Below are 26,204 nucleotides of genomic sequence, written 5' to 3' on the forward strand. Positions count from 1 at the left end.
CGTCCTGGTCCGGGACTGGCCTAACGGCAGGCAGCCTGAGTTTGGAGGTGGGCATCAGAGAAGCATGGGACAGTATCTGTAACAGCACCAGGGAGCCGGGACTGTGGTGTGGGGCTCTGAGTGTGCCACTGCTAATTTAACAGAATTAACACATGGGACCTTTTGGGTGTAAACACTAAGGCTACATCAACACTACTAAATATCTTTTGCTACGTTTAAGCCTCACTTTCACACTACTGCGGCATTTCCTAGCCCATAGTCTCGCATCGCCAGACCCTCCTCCACAGCGCTGCGGAGGAGGGTCTAGTCCAGTTCTTTGAACCAATCACAATCGTCTTGGGCGGTGCTAAGCGCTGGACGGAGCCCCGGTGCCTCTGCAAAACAGCCTCGGGAAGGAACTTGTTTTGGTGGAACATGTGGACGTTCAAAAGTTGCTTTAGTCAAAAGTCAAAAAGTCAAAGTCTCTTTATTAGTCTCCCTAAGGAGAAATTCGTTTTGGACAGAGAGAAATTGCTGCAAGAGTAACACACATCAAACACAGGGTTAAAACAGTTAGACATTGAACATGTAGACTAGTAGCTGTGCAAATTACAAGTTACAATTTTCAAAAAAGGCTGTTAATAAAAGAAAAACTATCTTTAAAAAAAAAAATAAAAAAAATAATGGAAAACTCCGATTGGACAGATAGTCTAGCTAGCTGTCTGGATTTACCCTGCAGAGATCTGAGGAGCATACTAGTGTAGATGTAGCCTGACACTGAACATTTTTGTATTGTAACCAGTGACATTTTCAACAGTTATCATCAGTAGGTCTGCACTCTTGTTAACACTGATGACAGGAATGTCTGTTTCATTAATGAGTTCATTGATTAACAAGCATCTTGGTTTTGTTTCACCTCCTTTTGGATCTCATGGCATCGGGTGAAATAAGGACCCAAACGTGACGAACTTCACCTTGTTTGAAAGCCTTACAGCTCCCGAGTGTAAACCATTTTACAACTTTAACTTGCTTATTCTCTATCATCCGTGCAAAGATTTTCTGACGGTAAAGTTAAAAGGTGATCATGACTGTAATCCATAGTTTATTTTGAGTCTGTCATTTAAAAAAAGGCTTGATGGAGGAGAAAATATTTAAAATAATTGATAAAATGATGAATACTTGATAAATACGTATAGTTTTTAATTGAAAATAACAAGTTTCCTGATATTCATCAAAATGCAGATCAATTCAAACTGATTATACCATCTTAAATGACTTAATGTCTGAAAATAGCTTAAATTATTTTTGTTTTAATGATTCATTTTGTAAATATAAGATGTTTTTCTAATCATTTTGTCATTTTGGAACGACGCTCTTCACGGTAACCCCGGCTGGGTTTTGTCCCGAATTATGTTTTATTTCATTTGTTTTGTAAATTTGTGTTTATTTTTCAGTGCAGTCAAATGTTAAAAACTGGATTCTCTTAAACATATGTTGTATTTTTCATCATATACTCTGTTAAATGGGTTTTTAAATGTTTTGTATTATGCCAGTAATAATAACTCTTATATATGTGTCTTTGTGTGTGCCTTGGCATGTTCAGCAGCATGGATTTTGGGTTTTTTCTAAATGCTGTAAACCGTACGACAATCTCAACTAACTCGCATAGTGTTTTTCTGAACAATATGAAAATCTTAGCACGTTGCCTTTATGTGATTATGATCCTGTATACTTAGTTTACAGCTGCCTTCTGTGGGGAAAAATGTTGAGATTCTGCTTTTGTGATTTCATGAGACTGTGCAATTCAACAACCATCAGTTCCACCTCTGTGGTTCATTATTATTTAAATATTATCATGAGACCGAGTGTCACACTGGAGCGCAGTAAGTATGAATGTTTCTTCCCTCTTTTAATCTTAATTGATCTTCCCGTAAAGCTGAAAGATGGAAAGTGTGTGTGTGCACAGACTCCATAAAAGCTTTCGCAACCTGTTGGATTGCAGATATTATATTTCATTTATACATTTTCAAACACCGAACATGTAATCCAGCCGTTCAATAAATAAACGTGCAGTAAATTGCATCATACATTTTGTGATTTTAGGAGGTTTCCGTGGTTCGCACAGTTAAAATACCAGGGTCACTCATGGCAACTCCTTTGCTCGTTTTTATATGCCTTTGTCGATTTTAGGAGGAGAAAGGGGCAATTCTAGGATCAGACCTTTAGGGGGGCTCAGCCCCTTATGAGAATGTGACACGGATACAGTGCATGCAAAAGTGTTAACCCCCCCCGCTCTTAATCAGCAATTTCATTAGCCGATAACCTCTGAGCTACTGAACAACCATGTCAGCTAACGTTTTTTGACGCTATGATGGAACTAAACCTGACACTTTTTAAGTCACAGTAATAATTACATTCAATTTTATTTATAGTATCACATCATAACAAGCGTTATCCCAAGACACTTTACAGATAGAGTTGGTCTAGACCACACTCTATAATTTACAATTCCAGTAATTCCGACCAGTAATAACGACCAGTTTGTCACAGTGTTCTAATATTCATCAATTTTAGTTGCTTACGTTTTAATTTTGGGTTCTAATCTGCAGCATAAAATGACAGACTTCTTCTCTGGGGACTACCAACATTAAACTTCCCCACCGTCTCCTGCTCTCCCTCTGACAGATCAGATAGAGACTCAGCCAAAGGCGGGAGTCTGGCACAACCTCCTCTGATTGGCCAACGCTACATTTCTGTTAACCCTTTTCCTTGACTGGGTTACAAGCCAAGTTTCAAGCCCTTTGAACCTGTACTTGGGGCCCCCCTAAAAAGGGTCTAATATCGCCTTGAACTTTGTTCTCTGTCACTAACAGACAAGTTTGCAAACTCTAACTTGACGCACCAAAATTAATTAAATTTTTTTTTTTTATTATTATCATTTTTAGGGGGGCTGAGAAGAAATCTGAGTCCCCCTAAAAAGGGTCTAAAATCACCCATGGGAGGTTTGTGACTCATTAACTCATCAACTCGCAGAGATCCTCACGTTTACTTCAATTATCCAAGATTTATTACATCAAAATAATTGGCTGACTTTCAACAGAACGTATCCTAAACTTTAATTGTTCACAATGCAGTCACTAATCCGCTTCAGTCCTTTCTTACTCAAACGCCAAACTAAAATGTCCAATCTGTCGCCCAGCCCCTCTTTATACCTGAGAAAGACCTAATCAGGAGGTGGCAAGGTTACACTTAATTCAAAAGTTTCTAAATTTCAAGATCAAACTCCAAATGTTATAATCTCAAAATGAAATGATAGAAAAAAAGAAGAAAAAATTAGATACAAAGCATCTTGTTTTTTCTTCTCATTTTTCATATAATAATAATATTTTTTTTAATCATATTATTTATATAGCGCTTTTCATGGTACTCAAAGACACTTTACAGTAAAAACCAGCTCATATAGCACATAAAAAACAGATAAGCAATAAAACCAACACATAAAACATATTAAAAGCAATTAAAAACAATAAAACCAGCAGCTATCAGGAGAGAAATGTAAGACTATTGTATGTGGAAAGCTGATCTGAAGAGGTGTGTTTAGATTAGTGTTTTGAATGTGTCCAGGTCAGTACAGTCACGGACGTGTATGGGTAGGGACTTCCAGAGGGAGGGGGCTGCATGGTGAAAGCTCTGTCGCCCCCAGGTATAGTGCGTGGTCCTGAGTGGTGGGGTGAGGAGGTTTGCATTAGAGGAGTGGAGAAGAGGATGCATATTAAATCCTCTCGTTTTATTTAAATTTAACTTGATTTTCTTTGTCTCAAACTGTCAGATATACGCACACACACACATAAATACTCTGAAGATGAGCTTTTAAAAACCCACTACTATGTCTGTAGTTATCAAGAGAAAACTCACAGAAACATGACTTCAGTGGTTTCCACAGCCCTGAAATGCATTTTGACATGAGACCCAAAATAAACTAAGTAATGAAATATGGAGGGCTACATACTGGAGTTAAATATGATACTAATGATGCTAATAAGAGGCTTACTGTCTTAGCCTTGGATTTGTTTCATCGCCAGCACATTCAAGAAAAGTCATGGCCGTGATTTAGCTCGCTACAGTAGCATGTCAAATTTCCCAGGCTCAGATTACCCATAATCCTGTTCTGTTTGAACATCTTAAAGTTTATAAATCCATCCGTTCTATTTGTCCATTGTGTTCATGAAGTCTTTTTCAGTGGCTTCATATTCAGTATTAAAGTTTAGCTTCAATCAAATGATCTGTTTACACATACAAACAGTAAAACTCATTAGGGCCGCAACTAACGATTATTTTCACTGTGGATTAATCTGTAGATTATTTTCTCAATGAATGCATTAGTTGTTTGGTCTTTAAAATTTCAGAAAATGGTGAAAAATGTGGATCAGTGTTTCCCAAAAGCCCAAGATGACGTCCTCAAATGTCTTGTTTTGACCCCAACTCAAAGATATTCAGTTTACTGTCCCAGAGGAGAGAAGACACTAGAACAATATTCACATTGAACAAAGATGCAATCACAGAAGTTTTACCTTTTTTTTATAGACTTGACTCAAACCAATTATCAAAGTAGTTGGCGATTTATTTAACAGTTGACAACTAATCGATTTAATCTTTGCAGCTCTAAAACTCATGTATGTCGTGGCCGGGTTGGTTCAGTGGTAGAGCAGGCACACATATACACTTAGAGGTTTATGCCTCGACGCAGAGGTCCAGGATTCGAGTCCGACCTGTGACGATTTCCTGCATGTCTTCCCCCTCTCTCTCTCTCTCTCTCTCCTTTCTCACCTAGCTGTCCTGTCAATTAAAGGAGGAAAAGCCCAAAAAATTATCTTAAAAAAAATAAACTCATGTATGTAACGTTCAGCGGTGTAGCGGATGTTGCATTACAAAATACATCGTGATGAAAGTGAAGAACGTCAAAAAGCCAGCTGAAGTTGACCGGGATAACTTCTGTGTGCTCACTGTGACACTCTGGTTTCTCTGGTTGCTGAATTGCACAAAAGTCACAAAGTAAAACCGAAAAGTGAGGTTGAGAGAAATGCAAGAGAAGTCCTAATCATGGTAGAAACCTTATTTTTTCTCTCCTCTTCTTGCAGAGCTGAGCTCTGAGGATGAAGACGAGGCCGATGATGATTTAAACAGCGAGTACACCGAGAGCGTTGATGAAGACGAGTCCAAACTGAGGGTCCAGTCTCTGGCCAACACCAAGGTATGAAAACCTTTGATCTGGACGTAGTACCAGAGTCCAGTGTTGTAGTCAAGACCGCCTAAACCGAGACCAAGTCATCACCAAGACCAGAGAGTATCTAGACCAAGACCAGACCGAGACTTTGAGGGGTTGAGACCAAAACAAGACCAAGACTTTGAGGGGTTGAGACCAAGACAAGACCAAGACTTTGAGGGGTTGAGACCAAGTCAAGACCAAGACTTTGAGGGGTTGAGACCAAGACAAGACCGAGACTTTGAGGGGTTGAGACCAAGACAAGACCAAGAATTTGAGGGGTTGAGACCAAGTCAAGACCGAGACTTTAAGGGGTTGAGACCAAGACAAGACCGAGACTTTAAGGGGTTGAGACCAAAACAAGACCGAGACTTTGAGGGGTTGAGACCAAGTCAAGACCGAGACTTTGAGGGGTTGAGACCAAAACAAGACCGAGACTTTGAGGGGTTGAGACCAAGTCAAGACCAAGACTTTGAGGGGTTAAGACCGAGTCCAGACCAAGACTTTGAGGGGTTGAGACCAAGTCAAGACCAAGACATTGAGGGGTTAAGACCGAGTCAAGACCAAGACTTTGAGGGGTTGAGACCGAGTCAAGACCAAGACCAAAGCAGGGAAGGGCCAAGTCAAGACCAAGACTTTGAGGGGTTGAGACCGAGTCAAGACCAAGACCAGCACAGTTCCAGACAGCCAGAATATCCTCTCCTGTCTCCTGCATACTCTTTCTTGGGAGTGCATGCAGGGAGAGGGGGGTTAACGGTAACACATTTCAAATTAGAAATGAGTCAAGTTATTGGTTGCATTTGAAGCAGGACATTTTACATCCAATCACAGTAATGACAACGCACAGGCAGTTTAGTGATATCCCTGCAGTTGGGGTCTGGACCGGTCTTGAAATAAAATCCAGAGTCCTCTTCATCCGAGACCGAGACAAGGCCGAGTAAAAATGTGGTCAGTTCCGAGACGAGACCGAAACCTTCGAAAAGTGGTCTCAAGACCAAGAGACGAAGAATGATCCCAACACTGGCTTGATCCCCATCTTAACTCAACACGTTATACAGCTTATTTTTCTAAAGATTGAAAAATATTTGTAATCACTTTAAAGCTATTTAAAAAGAGGGAATTTAAGGGGAAATTACAATATTTTGTTGCTATTGATGAAGTTAATCGATGGCTGAGAAGAGCTGACATTAACTTTCTTAGGATTTATAATCTCAGAAGTTTGCATCCAAGAAGGATGAATGAGGATACACAATACACAAAAAATACTCTCGTTCACAGTCATCCCAGTCAATAAATACATGAACAAGCATTTTAAAAGCATTGAGACAGTATTGCACAGGTTGTATTATTGCACATCTAGTTCATGACACCAAGGTAGGGAATTTTGTTCAGTTCAGTGATGGCTCTTGGATGAAAACTGTCCTTCAGTCTGGAGGTGCGAGCTCTGAGTGCTTTGTAGCGCCTGCCGGGGGGGTAACAGAACAGGTGATGACGGGGATGCGACCCACCCCCGAAGTTGTCCGAAGGTGTCCTCCAGAGAGGGCAGGGTCATTCCAAAGATTTGTCAACCCGTTCTAACTCCCAACGTGTAAAATACGGATGCTAGGTCTGTGGCTGTCAGCGTCAGATACAGGCGCAAAAATCCCCCTTCAGCGTTTGTGTGGAACGCCCCAGACAGAGCAGCAGCTATGTGGCGCTTTAAGATGACGTATTATTAAGAGTGACAACGGTAGCGATTAGTATGAAAGCCCGAAATGCCGCGTAGGGACATTGGTTGGGGTGGTGGATGGGTCAAACAACACAGGCCTTTCACCCAGGAGACTAGGGTTTTTGTCCCATTCTTGTTCCGTGTGTCACTGAAACGTACATTTTATATCCCGTTTTTGTGCCGCATGGCAGTTAAACGTTCGTCCCGACCGAGCACGTTTAAGATATGAAGCTAAAGGTCTCAATAACAACGCCAAAGGCACATGCCCAAGCGTCTGTATTTTATTCGGTGGGTAGTGAGAATGTGTTGGATTTTTCTCCACAGTTTTTATGACTCACTTCTGTCAGACCTGTGTACAAATTCGCATATCGTACAATCGCAAGTGCCACGTCATGGGCCTCGTAACTAATAATTCAGAAACAACTCTGTCTGTCTGTCCAAACAGGGTTGTGGAGGCCCAGAAAAGGCTTCATCCCAGGATCAGCTGTTTGACAGGCAGGGACTGATGGAGGTCAAACAGCTGGTGGAGCAGAAGAGGGCGGTGGAGAGAGAGCTGGGAGAGCTGAAGGCTCAGCTGGAGAAGGCCGGCTTCTCCTCACTCTCACAGATGAGGTAAGGAAAGTATCGCATTGCCAGACCATGTCAGAGAGTACTGAAAGACTAATACAATTTAATTAAAATTTTTCCATGGGATATGTTAAAAATGAGACTATTTTATTGTAAATCACTACACTAATCCATTAAACTTTAAAGGCCCAGTGTGTAACGTGTTTAGTTCAAAATCTGTGTTGCCCATTCACAAACTTGTCCTTTTTCATGAATATTGACCACCACCATTAATTCCAAGTATTCCTTTTGGCTTGAAATTTTACATTTGCATTCGCATTAACTGGGGTAGAAGCTCCATATTCATGCTCCATCTTGAAATACGTTAGCCAGTAAGGGACATACAGGACGTACTGCTCCGCCTTTTGCGTTTTCGCTGTCACATGATAAACTCACAGCTGCTGCTAACGCTGCTAATGGGTATCGTAGCTTCCCGGCCCCGGCAAGTTTGAAGAAGGAAACATGGAGGTCTTCTTCTTCTTCACCCAGAAAAAGAAAAAGGATATTGAAAAGAGCAAGAGACCGGCTTTTTGAAGCGTGAAGGCTACCGTAGCTGGAATACCTACTTTGAACAGCGTGGCGCAAGAGAGTTGTTTGCGATATATGATCTCAACGCTAGATGGGAGAAATTCCCGCACATTGGACCTTTAAAGATGCAATAAGCAATTATTTGGCCACCAGAGGGCAACATGTTATTTCTAACTGTACATCTCTCTCTGTTTTTAAAGGAAAGCTCTGTTCAGCCTGCAAGCAGAGAACGGAGATTTGAAGCATCGGCTGGCTCAAGGGCTGCAGCCCGACGGTAAACACAGCGAAGGACAGATGGGGTTGGACGAGGAAGACGAGGAGGAAGAGTTGGATGTGACCATAGAAGGGGTGGAGGAGGATGAAGAGGAAATCTCTGAGATGTGGGACCCCTGGGATGGCGAGCAGACAAACATCCAGCCCGCCGATGAGCAGAGAGCCGACAGACCGGAGTCACTGCACCCACTCTCCGAATCCTCTCAGGTACAGCTCCAGTAGAAAAGACTTACTAAACAGTCCTGGAATGTAACTAAGTACATTTACTCCAGTACTGTACTTAAGTACAAATGTTGAGGCACTTGTACTTTACTTGAGTCTTTTCTTTTCATGCCACTTTCTACTTCTACTCCGCTACATTTCAGAGAGAAATATTGGAGTTTTTACTCCACTACATTCATCTGTTACAGCTTTAGTTACTAGTTACTTTAGTTACTCGCTACATTCATCTGTTACAGCTTTAGTTACTTGTTAGTTTAGTTACTCCGCTACATTCATCTGTTACAGCTTTAGTTACTAGTTACTTTAGTTACTCCACTACATTCATCTGTTACTAGTTACTTTAGTTACTCCACTACATTCATCTGTTCCAACTTTAGTTACTAGTTACTTTAGTTACTCCGCTACATTCATCTGTTCCAGCTTTAGTTACTAGTTACTTTAGTTACTCCGCTACATTCATGTGTTACAGCTTTAGTTAGTAGTTACTTTACAAATTAAGACACATGTAGATTATAAAATCTACAGAGTAGCATAGTATTTTTACAGTGCGGTATTAGTACTTTTACTGAAGTATAGGATCTGAATACTAATTCCACCGCTGCTTATACATATACAGTATCTCACAAAAGTAAGTGCACCCCTCACATTTGAGTAAATATTTCATTATATCTTTTGATGGGACAACACTGAAAATAGCCCCACATCATCACATACCCTTCAACATACCTAGAGATTGGCATGGGGTACTTTCCATGAAATCATCTCTCAATGCAAATCAAACTAACCAGCTATTAGCCTAACCGACATAAAACCATGCCAATCTCTAGGTATGGTGAAGGGTATGTGATGATGTGGGGGGGCTATTTGAATTCCAAAGGCCAAGGGAACTTTATCAGGATGCATAGTATCTGGATCCATGAAATAACTGGCCTTTAAAAATAAAAACCTGCCTGCCTCTATGGGAATTTAACATAGGGGTGTACTGACTTTTGTTGCCAGTGGTTTAGACATTAATGGCTGCGTGTTGAGTTCTTTTGAGGGGACAGCACATTTACACTGTTATACAAGCTGTACACTTAATACTTTACATTGTAGCAAAGTGTCATTTCTTCAGTGTTGTCCCATTAAAACATATAATGAAATATTTACTAAAATGTGAGGGGTGTACTTACTTTTGTGAGATACTGTATAATCAATCCGTCCTAAAAGTCTTTTCTTCCCTTGCTTGTTTTCCAGGATGTCGTGGACAGCGAGCGTTCAGCCAGTCCGCAGCAGGGCGCCGTGTCCTCGCCGAAAAGTGGGAAGACAGTCCGTCTGCAGCAGAAGAGCAAAGAGCTGCAGGAGAGGCTGATGGTGTCTGAGGCCACGGTGCAGGCTCAGGCCGAGCAGCTCAAAGACTACAGGGAGCTGCTCAGTGAGTGCAACACACTCATCAGTGATCACTCATGACTTAAAGCTTTAGTGCGTAACTTCTGGATATTAATGAACGTCCGTTACATTCAAGCCGTTGCCAAATGAGTTGCTACAAAGCTAATTAAGACTATCAGCTCCACACAACTCTCTCAGTAGTTCTCAGTATGGCTATGTTCAGAAGATTGTGGCGTCCGGCGACATTCGCGCGCAGAAGCTCAAGTGAAGATAATTTCCTCTTCTGAAGAGTCCATCATGGTTTTTAATCCTCCGTGTCCTCCTTGGCTACTAGCAACTGCAAGGAGGAGGGGTGGGTGGTGGTGCACGATCACCAAAGGCTTGCGTCATATGGATGTGTTGTTGTCATTACTTAGAATTCCTCATGGGGGCGACAGAAACTACGCATTATAGCATTAAGTGTTATTTGTTGTGTTAATAATGTGTAATTGCAAAGGGTCATTTTTTATTTCTTCCAACCTGGACCTATTGTCCCATGCATTAGTGACTAATGTGAACAAAAATCTTTAAAATTGGTCCATTATTGAGCGAGAACTCTGTAACCGGCAGCCACGAACTGGGCTGCAATGTGACCCTATAGGACAATTGCGCATCGTCAGTTTGCGTCCACTAAAAGTTCTGTTTTAACACTGAAATGCTCAGATTATTATTCTAAGTGTGTGACAACATTATGGAAAGGATCCATACAGAGATAGACCTTTTTGTTAAAGAGTAAGATCCTTTTAGTTTAACATGAAACAGCCCACAAAATCACCATCACCAAACTCCACCAGACTCCATGTAAATAATCAGGACTTTTAGCGTGTATAGAGCCAGCATATCTCCACCAGACTCCATGTAAATAATCAGGACTTTTAGCGTGTATAGAGCCAGCATATCTCCACCAGACTCCATGTAAATAATCAGGACTTTTAGCGTGTATAGAGCCAGCATATCTCCACCAGACTCCATGTAAATAATCAGGACTTTTAGTGTGTATAGAGCCAGCATATCTCCACCAGACTCCATGTAAATAATTAGGACTTTTAGCGTGTATAGAGCCAGCATATCTCCACCAGACTCCATGTAAATAATCAGGACTTTTAGCGTGTATAGAGTCAGCATATTTCCACCAGACTCCATGTAAATAATCAGGACTTTTAGTGTGTATAGAGCCGGCATATCTCCACCAGACTCCATGTAAATAATCAGGACTTTTAGCGTGTATAGAGCCAGCATATCTCCACCAGACTCCATGTAAATAATCAGGACTTTTAGCGTGTATAGAGCCAGCATATTTCCACCAGACTCCATGTAATTAATCTGTACTTTTAGCGTGTATAGAGTCAGCATATTTCCACCAGACTCCATGTAAATAATCAGGACTTTTAGCGTGTATAGAGTCAGCATATTTCCACCAGACTCCATGTAAATAATCAGGACTTTTAGCATGTATAGAGCCAGCATATTTGCACATTTAAATGGGTGAATTAAGAGTTTATTTCCACGAAACCAGTGTGTTGATTGTTGGAACAGTGAAAAGATGAACCAAGACGGCTTTTTGACTTTTTTATTTAGTTTCTGTCAACTTTGAATGAAGTGTGTTTTACATTGATAACATTACTGTTTATTTAAATGTAATCTGGTGGGTTTGTTTAACCAGAAACAGCCTCGAAATCGCAAATGCCAAACCCACCAGAATCCATTTAAATAGCGTTTTTTTCACGTGTAAACGGGTGAATTAAGCGTTTATTTCGACCAAACCAGAGTGGTGATTGTTGGAACAGTGGATAGACAAAATTGCTGTTTATTTAAGTCTGGTTGATTTGGCGATTGTGATTTCGGGGCTGTGTAATGTTAAACAAAAAGGATCTTACTTAATTACAAAAAGGTCTATCTCTGTAGGGATCCTTTCCATAATGTTGTATGTATGCACGTTAACGTTACAATGCAGCTTGTTTTCACCGCTGCAGTCTTGACCAATACTGGACCAATTTTAAACACAGTTATTCCCATCAGTCACTTAGACACAAAAACATGGGAAAATAGAAAAAAAAAATTAAGTTACTATTTTAATTTATTTAGCAAAATAAGTAAAACAAACATATCAATAATCAAAGAAACTTAAGATGAATGCCAGTAATCAGTCATCAGCGTCTTTCTGCTTCCTCTGTGTCTGTGCAGCGGAGACAGCCGTGCAGCAGGACAGTAAGCAGATCCAGGTGGACCTGCAGGACCTGGGCTACGAGACCTGCGGCCGCAGTGAGAACGAGGCCGAGAGGGAAGACACCAGCAGCCCAGGTATATGTCTCACTGTTACAGACCGGACGGCCTCTGGACCGTGTTTTAAATGTTCTCTACATACAGAAAGCAAAGGAAACCATACTATTTAGTTCTTTGCTACGAGTTAAAGTTATCTAAAACATACAATATCAAGACATTTCCTGGAAACAGCAGCCAGTGCTGCTGGGTATTGTAGTAGCATAATAAAAACACCAGAGGGAAGCAAAGAACAGCTCTGACCGAAACATGCATCATCAACATTATTAGCTGTTTACACATATCTTATCTATCTTCTTTTAAAAATCAAGACAAATAAAAACATTTTTAATACTACCTACTATACATACTCTTTATTTTATCTATTTTTTTTACTTCATCTGGTTCTACTTGATGTGATTTGATCACTTTCGCCTTTTGTTATTTGTGTTTAATCCTATTCATTACACACTGTTATAGCTCAAACATATATTGATTAAGAGCAATTTCATCACATAAAAAGTGAACAGGGTCAATTTGAAATTCATTAAGAACGCTTAAATGGTAACTACCATTTTTTTCAACCTGGAAAAAAACCTATTTTCCCACGTGTTTATGTCTAAGTGACTGATGGGAACAACAATCTCTGATATTGGTCCAGTATTAAGCGAGATCGCTGCAGTCGGCAGCAGTGAAACAAGCTACAATGTAAGTTAATATGGCAATTATCCAGCTTGTGTTTACCTTCACAAAAGTGCTTATTTTGCTGCTGACAGACTCAGATTATTATTCTAAGTGTCTGACAACATTATGGAAAGGATTTCTAAGGAGGTTGACCTTTCTGTTAAAGAGCAAGATCCTTTTTATAAAACATAAAAACATCTGCAAAAATAGCGTCCGCTAAACCCACCAGTCTGGTGGGTTTAGCGGACGCTATTTTTGCAGATGTTTTTATGTTTTTATTTATTTTATGATGCTGATATCACTGTTTATTTGGCGTAGTCCATGTAAATAAACAGTGATATCAGCATCATAAAATACACTTCATTCAAAGTCGACATAAACAAAATGATACAATGAAAAGCTGTTTTGGATCGTCTTTACACTTTTCCAGCCATCACAGCTCTAGTTTTGATAAACGCATAGTTTAATGATTTACATGTAAAAATATGTTGGCTCTGTACACAATTAAAATATAGCTTTTTTTCACCAGACTGGTGGGTTTAGCGCTAGCGACTTCAGAGCTGTTTCCTGTTAAACAGAAAGGTCTCAAAGAGGTTTTAAAGGTCTATCTCTGAAGGGATCCTTCATCCTACATAATGGTGTCAGACACTTAGAATATTAATCTGAGTCTGTCAGCGGCAAAATGAGCACTTTTGTGAAGGTAAAGCTGGATAATTGCCCCATTAACTTACATTGTAGGTTGTTTCTCCGCTGCCGACTGCAGCAATCTCGCTTAACATTGGACCAATGTCAGAGATTGTTGTTCCCATCAGTCACTCACTGTTGTCGCTCTAATTGCACAAGGAAGAAAAGAAAATGTCTATCTCTTTGTTGTGTGCATAAAAAAGGAACGCTGCTTCTCCATGAAGTAGCCTAGTATTTATTACTGCTTAACGCTGCTCATATCAAACTGATGAATGTGTGTTCCCTGACAGAGTTTGACGACCTGGAGATGTGCACCTCTCTGGACTGTGGTTCCCAGTGGTGGCCTGCCAACACCAGCAGCAGCGCCACCTTAACCAAAGGTATTTTATAAAGCGGCTATAAGGACATGGTTTACAGGGAGAAACAAAGGGGTTGACATTCATTATTCTTATTATCGTTGTTTTTTATTAATTTATTGTTATTTTGTGGTTTTGAGTTTATGAAATGTATTCTTTCCTCATTAATGTTCCTATTTTAAAAAATAATTTATATAATTTGAAATAGATTTTGGGTATGAGGGAGGGAGAATACATGGCGTTACATTCAACAGGGTGTCCGTGATGCGTTATTATGGATCCCACGTAACTTCTAGGCAAGTCCCGCCCTACGAAGCAGCCCAGTTGGTTGGGGTTAGGCGTTGAACTCGAGTGGTTAAGGTTAGGATAACAAATCGCGTTCCCTTACCTTGTGTAAGCATCGATTCCTGGCCAATAGTAGCGTGTGAATGCTACTGAAGGGCGGGTCCCTCCTAGCAGTTGCGTGGGTTCCATAATAACGCGTCCGTGACCCCTAGGTCAAATTATATTAAAAATGTTGGGTTTTTTGAAAATGAAAATGTCTGAAAACATACAATAATATGAAACCAACATATAAATAAGGCAAAGATAAATTGGCAAATGTAACTGAACATACACATTGAAGATAAGCATACTATAGGTACAGTAGCCACTATGGTAGCAGTACAGTTAAGATTAATGATTGTGACTGTGCCTTCTACATGTAGGCCTATGTTAAACATTAAAACATGATGCATAAATAATACACAAATACATACATGTTTTCATTTTATTTTCATGCATGTAAATGGCATTTGGGAAGTGGCTAGATTTTCCAATCATTGATTTGCGGACACAAGGGATTAACCCTTGTGTTGTCTTCCCCGTCGACTGTGATAGCAACGTTTAGTTTTTTCTGGGTCAAAATGTAAAAAAAAAAGAAAAATCAAACGTTTTGGTCGTCTTTTTCGACACTTTTGTCACTTTTTTCAAAGTTTCTGTAAATATCTTTCTGCGCACTTTTTACATGTTTTTTAAGCTTTTCCCATGTTTTTCTCACTTTTCCTGACATTTTTGAAGATTTTCCCGACATTTTTGTCACTTTTTCTGATGTTTTTGCCACTTTTTTCTGTGCTTTCTTCACATTTTTTTCCCTACGTTTTTCAACGTTCTATTATAAATCTTTCTTTACACGCTATAAAATGGAATAAAACACACAAATTCAATGAAAGTAGTGAACTGATAATTTTTTTAACTTGTGAAGAGCGTTCCGTACAGGAAGCATCCACGTTAATTTGTTTTAAAATTTGGTTGAAAGAAAACCCAAAGTTCTGATATAGAAACTTTTTGAAAATGGGTCAAATTTGACCCCGAGGACAACAAGAGGGTTAAATAAGTTTATACTTCATCTCACTCCTTTCGGGTATGTTAACAGATGTCACAAATGTCTTTTTTGTAATTGTTGTTTATTATTATTATTATTATTATTATTATTATTATTATTATTATTATTCATTTATTGTCTTGTTATTTGCTCATTTTGATTTGTGTTGTTTTTATTTCTTGCCTGCTGTTTCTGTTTTTAACGTATTAGAAATAAACACTCAATATCAATCCCTAAAGGAACGCCCCAGGGCTCCGGCGACGGAGACGAGATGTCCTCTCTCCAGCGCCTGGTGGAGGACCTCCGCTCGCAGCTGTCCCGCTCCCAGGCGGTGATCCGCGGCCTCCAGAGCCGCCTGCGCTCCCTCTCCACCTCCAGCGACTACGCCCCCTCCACCCCTCGCAAAGTCAACTGGTCCTTCCAGGCGTCGGAGGACGACGAGGGCTGGCAGTCGTCCGACGGGGGTCCACTGGCGTCGCCCCGTCACCCCCGCCCGGACAGGGGCCTGCAGGAGCTGGCGTCCCGCGTGGACGCACTGGAGGACCAGCTGAGGAAAGGAGGCAGCAAGTCCGTCGGCGAGGACGTAAAGTCTGCCACCTGGCCGGGGTGAGTGACGGGGAAATACAATTTAATTTTTCTTTATTTTATTTTATTAACGGGAGACACTGTGATGTTTCCATATTCAGACTGTACAGGGACAACTGCTGTTTCACCATTGATGATGTTTAAAGGTGCTCTAAGACAGTGGTTCTCAAGCTTATTTCAATAATGTACCCCCTTTGAACAGTTTTTTGTGTGAATAAAACCAGTGTGAATAGTTTTTGGTAGAAAAAAAAATTAAGTCTATATATAAAGAGGAACAATACAGCAATGTCAGCGATAGATTTACTAAACAACAGCAACATTTAAATGCTGATTTAAATTAAAAAAAATTTTTACAAACTTTGAAAAAAAAAACACAAAAAGTGACAAAAAATTCAAATAAGCGACAAACAAGAGAAAAAAAGGCAAGACTAGGTCAAAACAAACAACACAAAACCTTCAAAAACAGGGACAAAAACTTAGAAAAAAGGCGAAGAAAAAGACGTAGAAGTAACTACAGCCTTGTAACTGAAAATCATTTTGCAAAAAATGTCACATACCCCCTGCAGTCCTCCAAAGTACCCCTAGGGGGACACGTACCCCCTGCAGTCCTCCAGAGTACCCCTAGGGGGACACGTACCCCCTGCAGTCCTCCAGAGTACCCCTAGGGGGACACGTACCCCCTGCAGTCCTCCAGAGTACCCCTAGGGGGACACGTACCCCCTGCAGTCCTCCAAAGTACCCCTAAGGGGACACGTACCCCCTGCAGTCCTCCAAAGTACCCCTAGGGGGACACGTACCCCCTGCAGTCCTCCAGAGTACCCCTAGGGCGACACCTACCCCCTGCAGTCCTCCAGAGTACCCCTAGGGGGACACGTACCCCCATTTGAGAAATACTGCTCTAAGCGATGTTGGGTGATGTAATTTCTTGTTGACGTTGGAAGTGTTGTCAAACAAAACGGAGGCTAGCTCGCCCCTGACCAATCGGCTGTCCTAACCTTAACCACACGAGGTGAAATGCCTAACCCCGACCAATCGAGCTGCTTCGTAGGGCGGGACTTGGCGTGGCCATAGTGGGATTCGTAATATCGCATCTAGGACAGCTCTCCTCTAGCTAACTTCCATCTTCACGCTTCTCTCTCCTCCACCCCCCACCCTCCCCCCTTCATGTGCACACGCACTAACCCCCAACCCCCACCCCCAAATCCCTCTTGTCGGATATTGGCTGGAAGACTGTTTCTTATGTTTGGTGGTGCAGGTTGGCACAGTTTGTTTTTGATGTTTTTTACAGTGTGTTCAGGGGACAGACAGCTAGCAGATAGTGAGGAGATGTTTTTTACAGTGTGTTCAGGGGACAGGCAGCTAGCAGATAGTGAGGAGATGTTTTTACAGCGTGTTCGGGAGACAGGCAGCTAGCAGATAGTGAGGGAGATGTTTTTACAGTGTGTTCAGGGGACAGGCAGCTAGCAGAGAGTGAGGAGATGTTTTTACAGTGTGTTCAGGGGACAGGCAGCTAGCAGATAGTGAGGAGATGTTTTTTACAGTGTGTTCAGGGGACAGGCAGCTAGCAGATAGTGAGGAGATGTTTTTTACAGTGTGTTCAGGAGACAGACAGCTAGCAGATAGTGAGGAGATGTTTTTTACAGTGTGTTCAGGGGACAGGCAGCTAGCAGATAGTGAGGAGATGTTTTTACAGCGCGTGTTCAGGGGCAGACAGCTAGCAGATAGTGAGCAGATGTTTTTTACAGCGTGTTCAGGGACAGACAGCTAGTAGATAGTGAGGAGATGTTTTTACAGTGTGTTCAGGGGACAGACAGCTAAGCTAGTGAGAGAGGAGATGTTTTTTACAGTGTGTTCAGGGGCAGGCAGCTAGCAGATAGTGAGGAGATGTTTTTACAGTGTGTTCAGGGGACAGGCACGCTAGCAGATAGTGAGGAGATGTTTTTTTACAGTGTGTTGGGGACAGACAGCTAGCAGATAGTGAGGAGATGTTTTTTACAGCGTGTTCAGGGGACAGGCAGCTAGCAGATAGTGAGGAGATGTTTTTAACAGGTGTTCAGGAGACAGGCAGCTTTGTGAGGAGATGTTTTTTTACAGTGTGTTCAGGGGACAGACAGCTAGCAGATAGTGAGGAGATGTTTTTTACAGTGTGTTCAGGGGACAGACAGCTAGCAGATAGTGAGGAGATGTTTGCTGTATGTGACAAAAAATGTTGTAGCCAAAAAAACGCGTGACATCCCTTAGAGCACCTTTACTGAGCGGGCTCTGATGAAGACATGCATACAGCACGTATGGTACTACTTCTGAAACTAACCACTTACTGCCTTACTGCGCATTCTGCAGACACTCACTTTACAAGTCACTGTTACACTCTGGTGTTATACACAGCACCTACTGTAAACACTACAGACACTACAAGCAAAATAAATATATATTTTTTGGGGGCTATGCTGGCTTGCATAACATGTTCTCTTTCCAACTAGTGGGAAAAAATCATCCCAAATACACATTAAGGTGTTTATTTATTTACTACACTCTGTCTATTTGTGTCAATAGATTTCTTTTAAATTCACCGAAAGTTAACATTAGATAATGCCTCATTTGCATATTTAAACATAACCATTTTCAGAAAACTTGTAATGCAAAGAATTATTGTCTTAATGTCAGTAAAAGAAAAAGGCTTTCATGACTCTGATGTTGTACTGATGGAAATATTGCCGTGGTAATGGACATGATATTGAATTTATCAAAACGTGAACTTGGAAGAAATTCTGAATTTGCAGCCAAATCAAAAGAATATCAGAAAACAGGGGAGACGTCTTACTAAAATATGATAAAATATCTTTATAGAACAGAGTTTTAAATAAAGACCTGTTTCTCTTTGTGTTCTAGGTATGTAAAGCTTCTGGTCACTTTTTGAGATTGTACACTACAAAGGATTCGCCATTAAATGAGCTAAAACATTCCCAAACACTGGTGTGATCCACCCAGGACAGTGTATCAGCGTCTCACTGACACAGCTCCATCTGCACAGCGAGCCGTTCATCACTGCAGGCGTTATCCGTCACTTTCCATCAGTATCAGTCCGAGGCAATCAAGCTGAACCACAGATGTTTTTATGTAAACTCAGATGACAGTCCGAGGGGGATTAACTGACACCAGAATGGGAACACGATGTCCCATTTATCATGTGGGACCAAACTGTAGCTACAGTCACATTCAGAAAAGGGTTTATTGCCACAATAAGTGCACTAATGTGGAATTTGGAACAAACACACATACAGTAAAACTGCACATTTTAGAGTGGCCTTTTCTTGTGTCCAGCCTAAGGCACACCTGTGCAATAATCACGCATGCGTCTAATCAGCATCTTGATGTGCCACACCTGTGAGGTGGATGGATTATCTCGGCTCACTATCACAGATTTAGACACATTTGTGAACAATATTTGAGAGAAATAGGCCTTTTGTGTACGTAGAAAAAGTCTTAGCTCATGAAAAATGGGGGCAAAAACAAAAGTGTTGTGTTTATAATTTTATTCAGTGTTTTAAACATTAATATGAAATAAACAATAAATACAGAAAAACAAATATAAACAGAATAGATAAAATAGAATAGAATACACTTTATTGTCTCCCGAGGGGATATTTGTTTGGTCCAGAATAGTAATGGGGATCCAAATGTAGCGGAGTAACTAAAGTAACTAGTAACTAAAGCTGGAACAGATGAATGTAGCGGAGTAACTAAAGTAACTAGTAACTAAAGCTGGAACAGATGAATGTAGCGGAGTAACTAAAGTAACTAGTAACTAAAGCTGGAACAGATGAATGTAGCGGAGTAACTAAAGTAACTAGTAACTAAAGCTGGAACAGATGAATGTAGCGGAGTAACTAAAGTAACTAGTAACTAAAGCTGGAACAGATGAATGTAGCGGAGTAACTAAAGTAACTAGTAACTAAAGCTGGAACAGATGAATGTAGCGGAGTAACTAAAGTAACTAGTAACTAAAGCTGGAACAGATGAATGTAGTGGAGTAACTAAAGTAACTAGTAACTAAAGCTGGAACAGATGAATGTAGCGGAGTAACTAAAGTAACTAGTAACTAAAGCTGGAACAGATGAATGTAGCGGAGTAACTAAAGTAACTAGTAACTAAAGCTGGAACAGATGAATGTAGCGGAGTAACTAAAGTAACTAGTAACTAAAGCTGGAACAGATGAATGTAGCGGAGTAATTAAAGTAACTAGTAACTAAAGCTGGAACAGATGAATGTAGCGGAGTAACTAAAGTAACTAGTAACTAAAGCTGGAACAGATGAATGTAGCGGAGTAACTAAAGTAACTAGTAACTAAAGCTGGAACAGATGAATGTAGCGGAGTAACTAAAGTAACTAGTAACTAAAGCTGGAACAGATGAATGTATTGGAGTAACTAAAGTAACTAGTCAACTAAAGCTGGAACAGATGAATGTAGCGGAGTAACTAAAGTAACTAGTAACTAAAGCTGGAACAGATGAATGTAGCGGAGTAACTAAAGTACCTAGTAACTAAAGCTGGAACAGATGAATGGCGGAGTAACTAAAGTAACTAGTAACTAAAGCTGGAACAGATGAATGTAGCGGAGTAACTAAAGTAACTAGTAACTAAAGCTGGAACAGATGAATGTAGGGGAGTAACTAAAGAAACTAGTAACTAAAGCTGTAACAGATGAATGTAGCGGAGTAACTAAAGTAACTAGTAACTAAAGCTGGAACAGATGAATGTAGCGGAGTAACTAAAGTAACTAGTAACTAAAGCTGGAACAGATGAATGTAGCGGAGTAACTAAAGTAACTAGCAACTAAAGCTGGAACAGATGAATGTAGCGAGTAACTAAAGTAACTAGCAACTAAAGCTGGAACAGATGAATGTAGTGGAGTAACTAAAGTAACTAGTAACTAAAGCTGGAACAGATGAATGTAGCAGAGTAACTAACGTAACTAGTAACTAAAGCTGGAACAGATGAATGTAGCGGAGTAACTAAAGTAACTAGTAACTAAAGCTGGAACAGATGAATGTAGCGGAGTATTTAAAGTAACTAGTAACTAAAGCTGGAACAGATGAATGTAGCGGAGTAACTAAAGTAACTAGTAACTAAAGCTGGAACAGATGAATGTAGCGGAGTAACTAAAGTAACTAGTAACTAAAGCTGGAACAGATGAATGTGCAGGAGTAACTAAAGTAACTAGCAACTAAAGCTGGAACAGATGAATGTATTGGAGTAACTAAAGTAACTAGCAACTAAAGCTGGAACAGATGAATGTAGCGGAGTAACTAAAGTAACTAGTAACTAAAGCTGGAACAGATGAATGTAGTGGAGTAACTAAAGTAACTAGTAACTAAAGCTGGAACAGATGAATGTAGCGGAGTAACTAAAGTAACTAGTAACTAAAGCTGGAACAGATGAATGTAGCTGGAGTAACTAAAGTAACTAGTAACTAAAGCTGTAACAGATGAATGTAGCGGAGTAACTAAAGAAACTAGCAACTAAAGCTGTAACAGATGAATGTAGCGGAGTAACTAAAGTAACTAGTAACTAAAGCTGTAACAGATGAATGTAGCGGAGTAACTCCAAAGTAACTAGTAACTAAAGCTGGAACAGATGAATGTAGCGGAGTAACTAAAGTAACTAGTAACTAAAGCTGGAACAGATGAATGTAGCGGAGTAATTAAAGTAACTGGTAACTAAAGCTGGAACAGATGAATTTAGCGGAGTAACTAAAGTAACTGGTAACTAAAGCTGGAACAGATGAATGTAGCGAGTAACTAAAGTAACTAGTAACTAAAGCTGGAACAGATGAATGTAGCGGAGTAACTAAAGTAACTAGTAACTAAAGCTGGAACAGATGAATGTAGCGGAGTAACTAAAGTAACTAGTAACTAAAGCTGGAACAGATGAATGTAGCGGAGTAACTAAAGTAACTAGTAACTAAAGCTGGAACAGATGAACGTAGCGGAGTAACTAAAGTTAGTAACTAAAGCTGGAACAGATGAACGTAGCGGAGTAACTAAAGTAACTAGTAACTAAAGCTGGAACAGATGAATGTAGCGGAGTAACTAAAGTAACTAGTAACTAAAGCTGGAACAGATGAATGTAGCGGAGTAACTAAAGTAACTAGTAACTAAAGAACAGATGAATGTAGCGGAGTAACTAAAGTAACTAGTAACTAAAGAACAGATGAATGTAGCGGAGTAACTAAAGTAACTAGTAACTAAAGCTGGAACAGATGAATGTAGCGGAGTAACTCAAGTAACTAGTAACTAAAGCTGGAACAGATGAATTTAGCGGAGTAACTAAAGTAACTAGTAACTAAAGCTGTAACAGATGAATGTAGCGGAGTAACTAAAGTAACTAGTAACTAAAGCTGGAACAGATGAATTTAGCGGAGTAACTAAAGTAACTAGTAACTAAAGCTGGAACAGATGAATGTAGTAGAGTAAAAAGTCCAGTATTTCTCTCTGAAATGTAGCGGAGTAGAAGTAGAAAGTGGCATGAAAAGAAAAGACTCAAGTAAAGTACCTCAACATTCAGTACATAAGTACAATACTTGAGTAAATGTACTTAGTTACATTCCACCACTGATGTAAAGTACTATTTAGTTTTCATGTCATCTCACAGATTGTTCCGATTTCTAATATGTAACCCCCATTTCTCTTCCTCTCTGTGTAGTAAATTCGATACTCTAATCCAGGCTCAGGCCCGAGAGCTGTCCCACCTGCGCCAGCGGCTGAGGGAGGGTCGGGGCGTGTGCAACATCCTCACGCAGCACCTGGGCGACACCACCAAGGCCTTCGAGGAGCTGCTGAGGGCCAACGACATCGACTACTACATGGGCCAGAGCTTCAGGGAGCAGCTGGCTCAGAGCGGCGCCCTGGCGCAGCGAGTCGCCGCAAAGATAAGCGGACGTGAGTGTTCTGGTTTTATCATCCCTCCTGTGGTCCTCGGGGTCATATCTGACCCATTTCCAAAACGTTTCTATGTAAAATTTCTTTAGAAATTTGGGTTTCTTTCAACCAGCTTGTCAAAAACAATAACTTGAACACTCTTCACAGGTAAAATAAATTATTAGTTCACTGCTTTCATCGAATTTGGGTGTTTTATTCAATTTTATAGCATTTAAATTTTTTTTTTATAAAAGAACGTTGAAAAAAGTGAAATTATTTTATTTATTTTTTTAAAGTGCAGAAAAAAATCGACAAAAACATCGGTAAAAGCTTCAAAAACATCAGTAAAAGCTTCAAAAACGTCGGTAAAAGCTTCAAAAACAAAACATCGGTAAAAGCTTCAAAAACGGCGTTTCAAAAAACGCTTCGGAAAAGTAACAAAGAGCATAAAAGTGACAAAACATCGGTAAAGCTTCAAAACATCGGTAAAAGCTTCAAAACATCGGTTAAAAGCTTCAAAATGTCGGAAAAAGTAACAAAAGAGACGCAAAAAGTGACAAAAACATCGGTAAAAGCTTCAAAAACATCGGTAAAAGCTTCAAAAATGTCGGTAAAAGCTTCAAAAACATCGGTAAAAGCTTCAAAAACGTCGGGAAAAGTAACAAAAGAGACGCAAAAAGTGACAAAAACATCGAGAATCCTTTCAAGAATGAAGGGAAATGCCCCAAAAAAATTATCTTAAAAAAAAATATTTATATAAAATATATATATATATATATATAAGGCTGCACAATAAATTTTTTGTTTTTTATCATCATCATTGCGACATCAACTTATTCAATAAACACATTGCGGAAGGAGCCAGTCCTCCAAAAACACTCCCTTAGGTTGTTTGTACAAGCAGCAATTACGACCTACATTTAGGTTTCTAATGGCGACGCCCTCTAGTGGCCGTAGTAGTTATGACAAGGGAAAGCAGTGTGTGTGTGTGTGTGTGTGTGTGTGTGTGTGTGTGTGTGTGTGTGTGTGTGCGTGTGTGTGTGTGTGTGTGTGTTGGGAAAGCAGGAAGTAAAGTGGGGAAGCCGTTATACTTGCTTTCTGTTAGCGTAGAGGCTCCGCCGCCTCTGCCTTCGGGTAGCTTTGTGCTCAGAAATTCGCCAGCCCGCAGTGCAGTTACGCCGAACGTGAGGGCAGGATGTCATCAGATGGCAGGTCGGCAGCTGTTCCACACCCCAGCCCAGAATATCACCTTTTTTTCTCCTTTTACACCAAGTCAAACTTTTTATGATTTTATTGAGACAAAAATTGCTTTGACAAAAGGTTTTCCAGGCTATACATATGGACTTTTCGAGGTTTCGCAAGGTAGTACAAACATCTTTTATGTTAGTTGTTAGTGTTTTAAATGTGTTGTATTTACACACTAACGTGTGGGTTATTGGGGGGTATCTTTTGGGGTTGGGACGCGACATAATTTTTGTTAATTAAAAGAGATTATCAGTAGAAAACTGTAATCCTGAATGTTAATATCATTCTTTTTGTTTTTAATTTGTGCCCTTTGTTGTTCACTAATAAACAAATGTTGGAAAGTATTTTTTTTTAATTCAACAAGCGGTTAGCAGGACACTGAACGCAGCAGAAAGGCAGAACTGAGTAGCTACGCATTAATATCTGTTTATTTATCGCACGTAATATCGTTATTATGTTGTTCAACAACGTTATCGCATATTTTCCTCCTATCGTGCAGCTCTGATTCAATTTATGAAAACAAAGGATATTATTATGTCTCCCACAGGAGATCATCCCGAAGATCCAGATGAGAAAACAGAGCTGCTCGCCATCCGGTCAGTGCTCATTTACGTCTGTGTGTGTGTGTGTGTGTGTGTGTGTGTGTGTGTGTGTGTGTGTGTGTGTGTGTGTGTGTGTGTGTGTGTGTGTGTGTGTGTGTGTGTTTGTGTGTGTGTGCGTGTGTGTGTGTGTGTTTGTGTGTCTGTCTATACGTGTGTGTGTGTGTGTGCGTGCGTGTGTGCGCCTATGTTCCTGTGTGCATGTGTGCACGTGTGTCTGTGTGTGTGTGTCTGTGTATGTGTGTGCATGTGTGCGCGTGTGTCTGTCTATGCGTGTGTGTTTGTGTGCATGTGCGTCTGTGTGTGTGTGTGTGTGTGTGTGTGTGTGTGTGTGTGTGTGTGTGTGTGTGTGTGTGTGTGTGTGTGTGTGTCTCTGTTGTTCTGTGTTACAGCAGGCTCGATGTTGGTCAATGGAAAGTATTGGTGTGTGTGGCGCTGGGGCCGATGTCAGGCAGAATAATCAGATGCTCGCTGGATAACGAGCGATGATCTCACAGGATAATCACTGACAGCTGATGGGTTCATTAATGAAAGCGCTGGATACACATCTATAGGCACAGGCAGTCTGTATTATGACAAAGATACTTCTGTAGCTGATAAATACATTTTTATTTATAGAATTAAATCATAACCAGAGTTATCTCAAGACACTTTACAGATAGAGTAGCTCTAGACCGCACTCTATAATTTACAATTTACAAAGCCCCAACAATTCAAGTAATTCCCCCATGAGCAAGCATTAGCAGTGTCAAAGAAGAAGGCATTTCTGTGCTAACTGGTGAGAAAATCTTTGTTTTTGCCACACGCGTCTTGTCTTACAAACCGAGACAGAGCCTTGTTTCCTGCTGCTGGTCCCAGCTGGCAAGACAGGACGTCTCTTTGGGCCCTTGAGCAACTTTTTAAAATCAGCCGCTCTGACATCACTGCATTACAAAACCAGAAAGTCCTGCGGGGCAGAGCCCTCCACCCACCCCCCATCCAAACTCATCCAACTCATCCAACTCATTATTTATTTCAGCTGGGGAGTCGTGACCAGCGGGCGGTCAGCTGATGTCCGAGCGAGGACTTGTAACTGTCCGGTTGATTGGTTAGCTAATTAGGCAGACAGCAGTGAGAGACACAGAGAGAGACACAGAGAGAGAGAGAGAGAGAGAGAGAGAGAGAGAGAGATGATGGGGGGACAAAAGAAGAGAAAGACAAAACGACAGCACAAGTGAGATCAGGACAAACGGTTACGCAAGAGGAACAGAAAAGCCTGTAGTCCAATAATTAGGGCTGGGTTTAAAACAGTCAGTCTTTGTTTGAGTCCTCTGATGCCGATTAATAAAATTGGTATTGTACCTAATTGGTAATGTCATCAAATCGGGACCGACGGAATCAGATCCATTCATCATTAGACAGACATGTTTCAGCGAGTCTGTCCACCGAAAAATGCTCCCATGCAAGCAGCAATTACGACTCTCGTATTTACGTTCATAGTCGCGGCGCCCTCTAGTGGGTGTAGTAGTTACGACGGGAGAAAGGCA

The 26,204-nt window shown here is 40.6% G+C and overlaps 1 protein-coding gene across 10 annotated transcripts in view; it reads left to right on the forward strand.

Annotated features, from left to right (window-relative positions):
• The window catches only part of LOC120566192 (phosphodiesterase 4D interacting protein), a 177,366-nt gene that overhangs the window by 121,104 nt on the left and 30,058 nt on the right, over nt 1-26,204 (forward strand). For all 10 annotated transcript variants that reach the window (XM_039812496.1, XM_039812497.1, XM_039812495.1 and 7 more), the window contains 10 exons: nt 1-47; nt 5,118-5,230; nt 7,396-7,562; nt 8,285-8,564; nt 9,816-9,993; nt 12,171-12,287; nt 13,904-13,993; nt 15,572-15,938; nt 22,620-22,855; nt 24,627-24,675. The exon at nt 1-47 is cut by the window's left edge and continues 119 nt beyond it. In XM_039812496.1, the coding sequence (XP_039668430.1) occupies nt 1-47; nt 5,118-5,230; nt 7,396-7,562; nt 8,285-8,564; nt 9,816-9,993; nt 12,171-12,287; nt 13,904-13,993; nt 15,572-15,938; nt 22,620-22,855; nt 24,627-24,675 (1,644 nt within the window). The remainder of the gene's footprint in view (nt 48-5,117; nt 5,231-7,395; nt 7,563-8,284; nt 8,565-9,815; nt 9,994-12,170; nt 12,288-13,903; nt 13,994-15,571; nt 15,939-22,619; nt 22,856-24,626; nt 24,676-26,204) is intronic.

The sequence above is a fragment of the Perca fluviatilis genome, chromosome 9 (genome assembly GCF_010015445.1).
Source record: "Perca fluviatilis chromosome 9, GENO_Pfluv_1.0, whole genome shotgun sequence".
NCBI classification, from domain to species: Eukaryota; Metazoa; Chordata; class Actinopteri; order Perciformes; family Percidae; genus Perca; species Perca fluviatilis.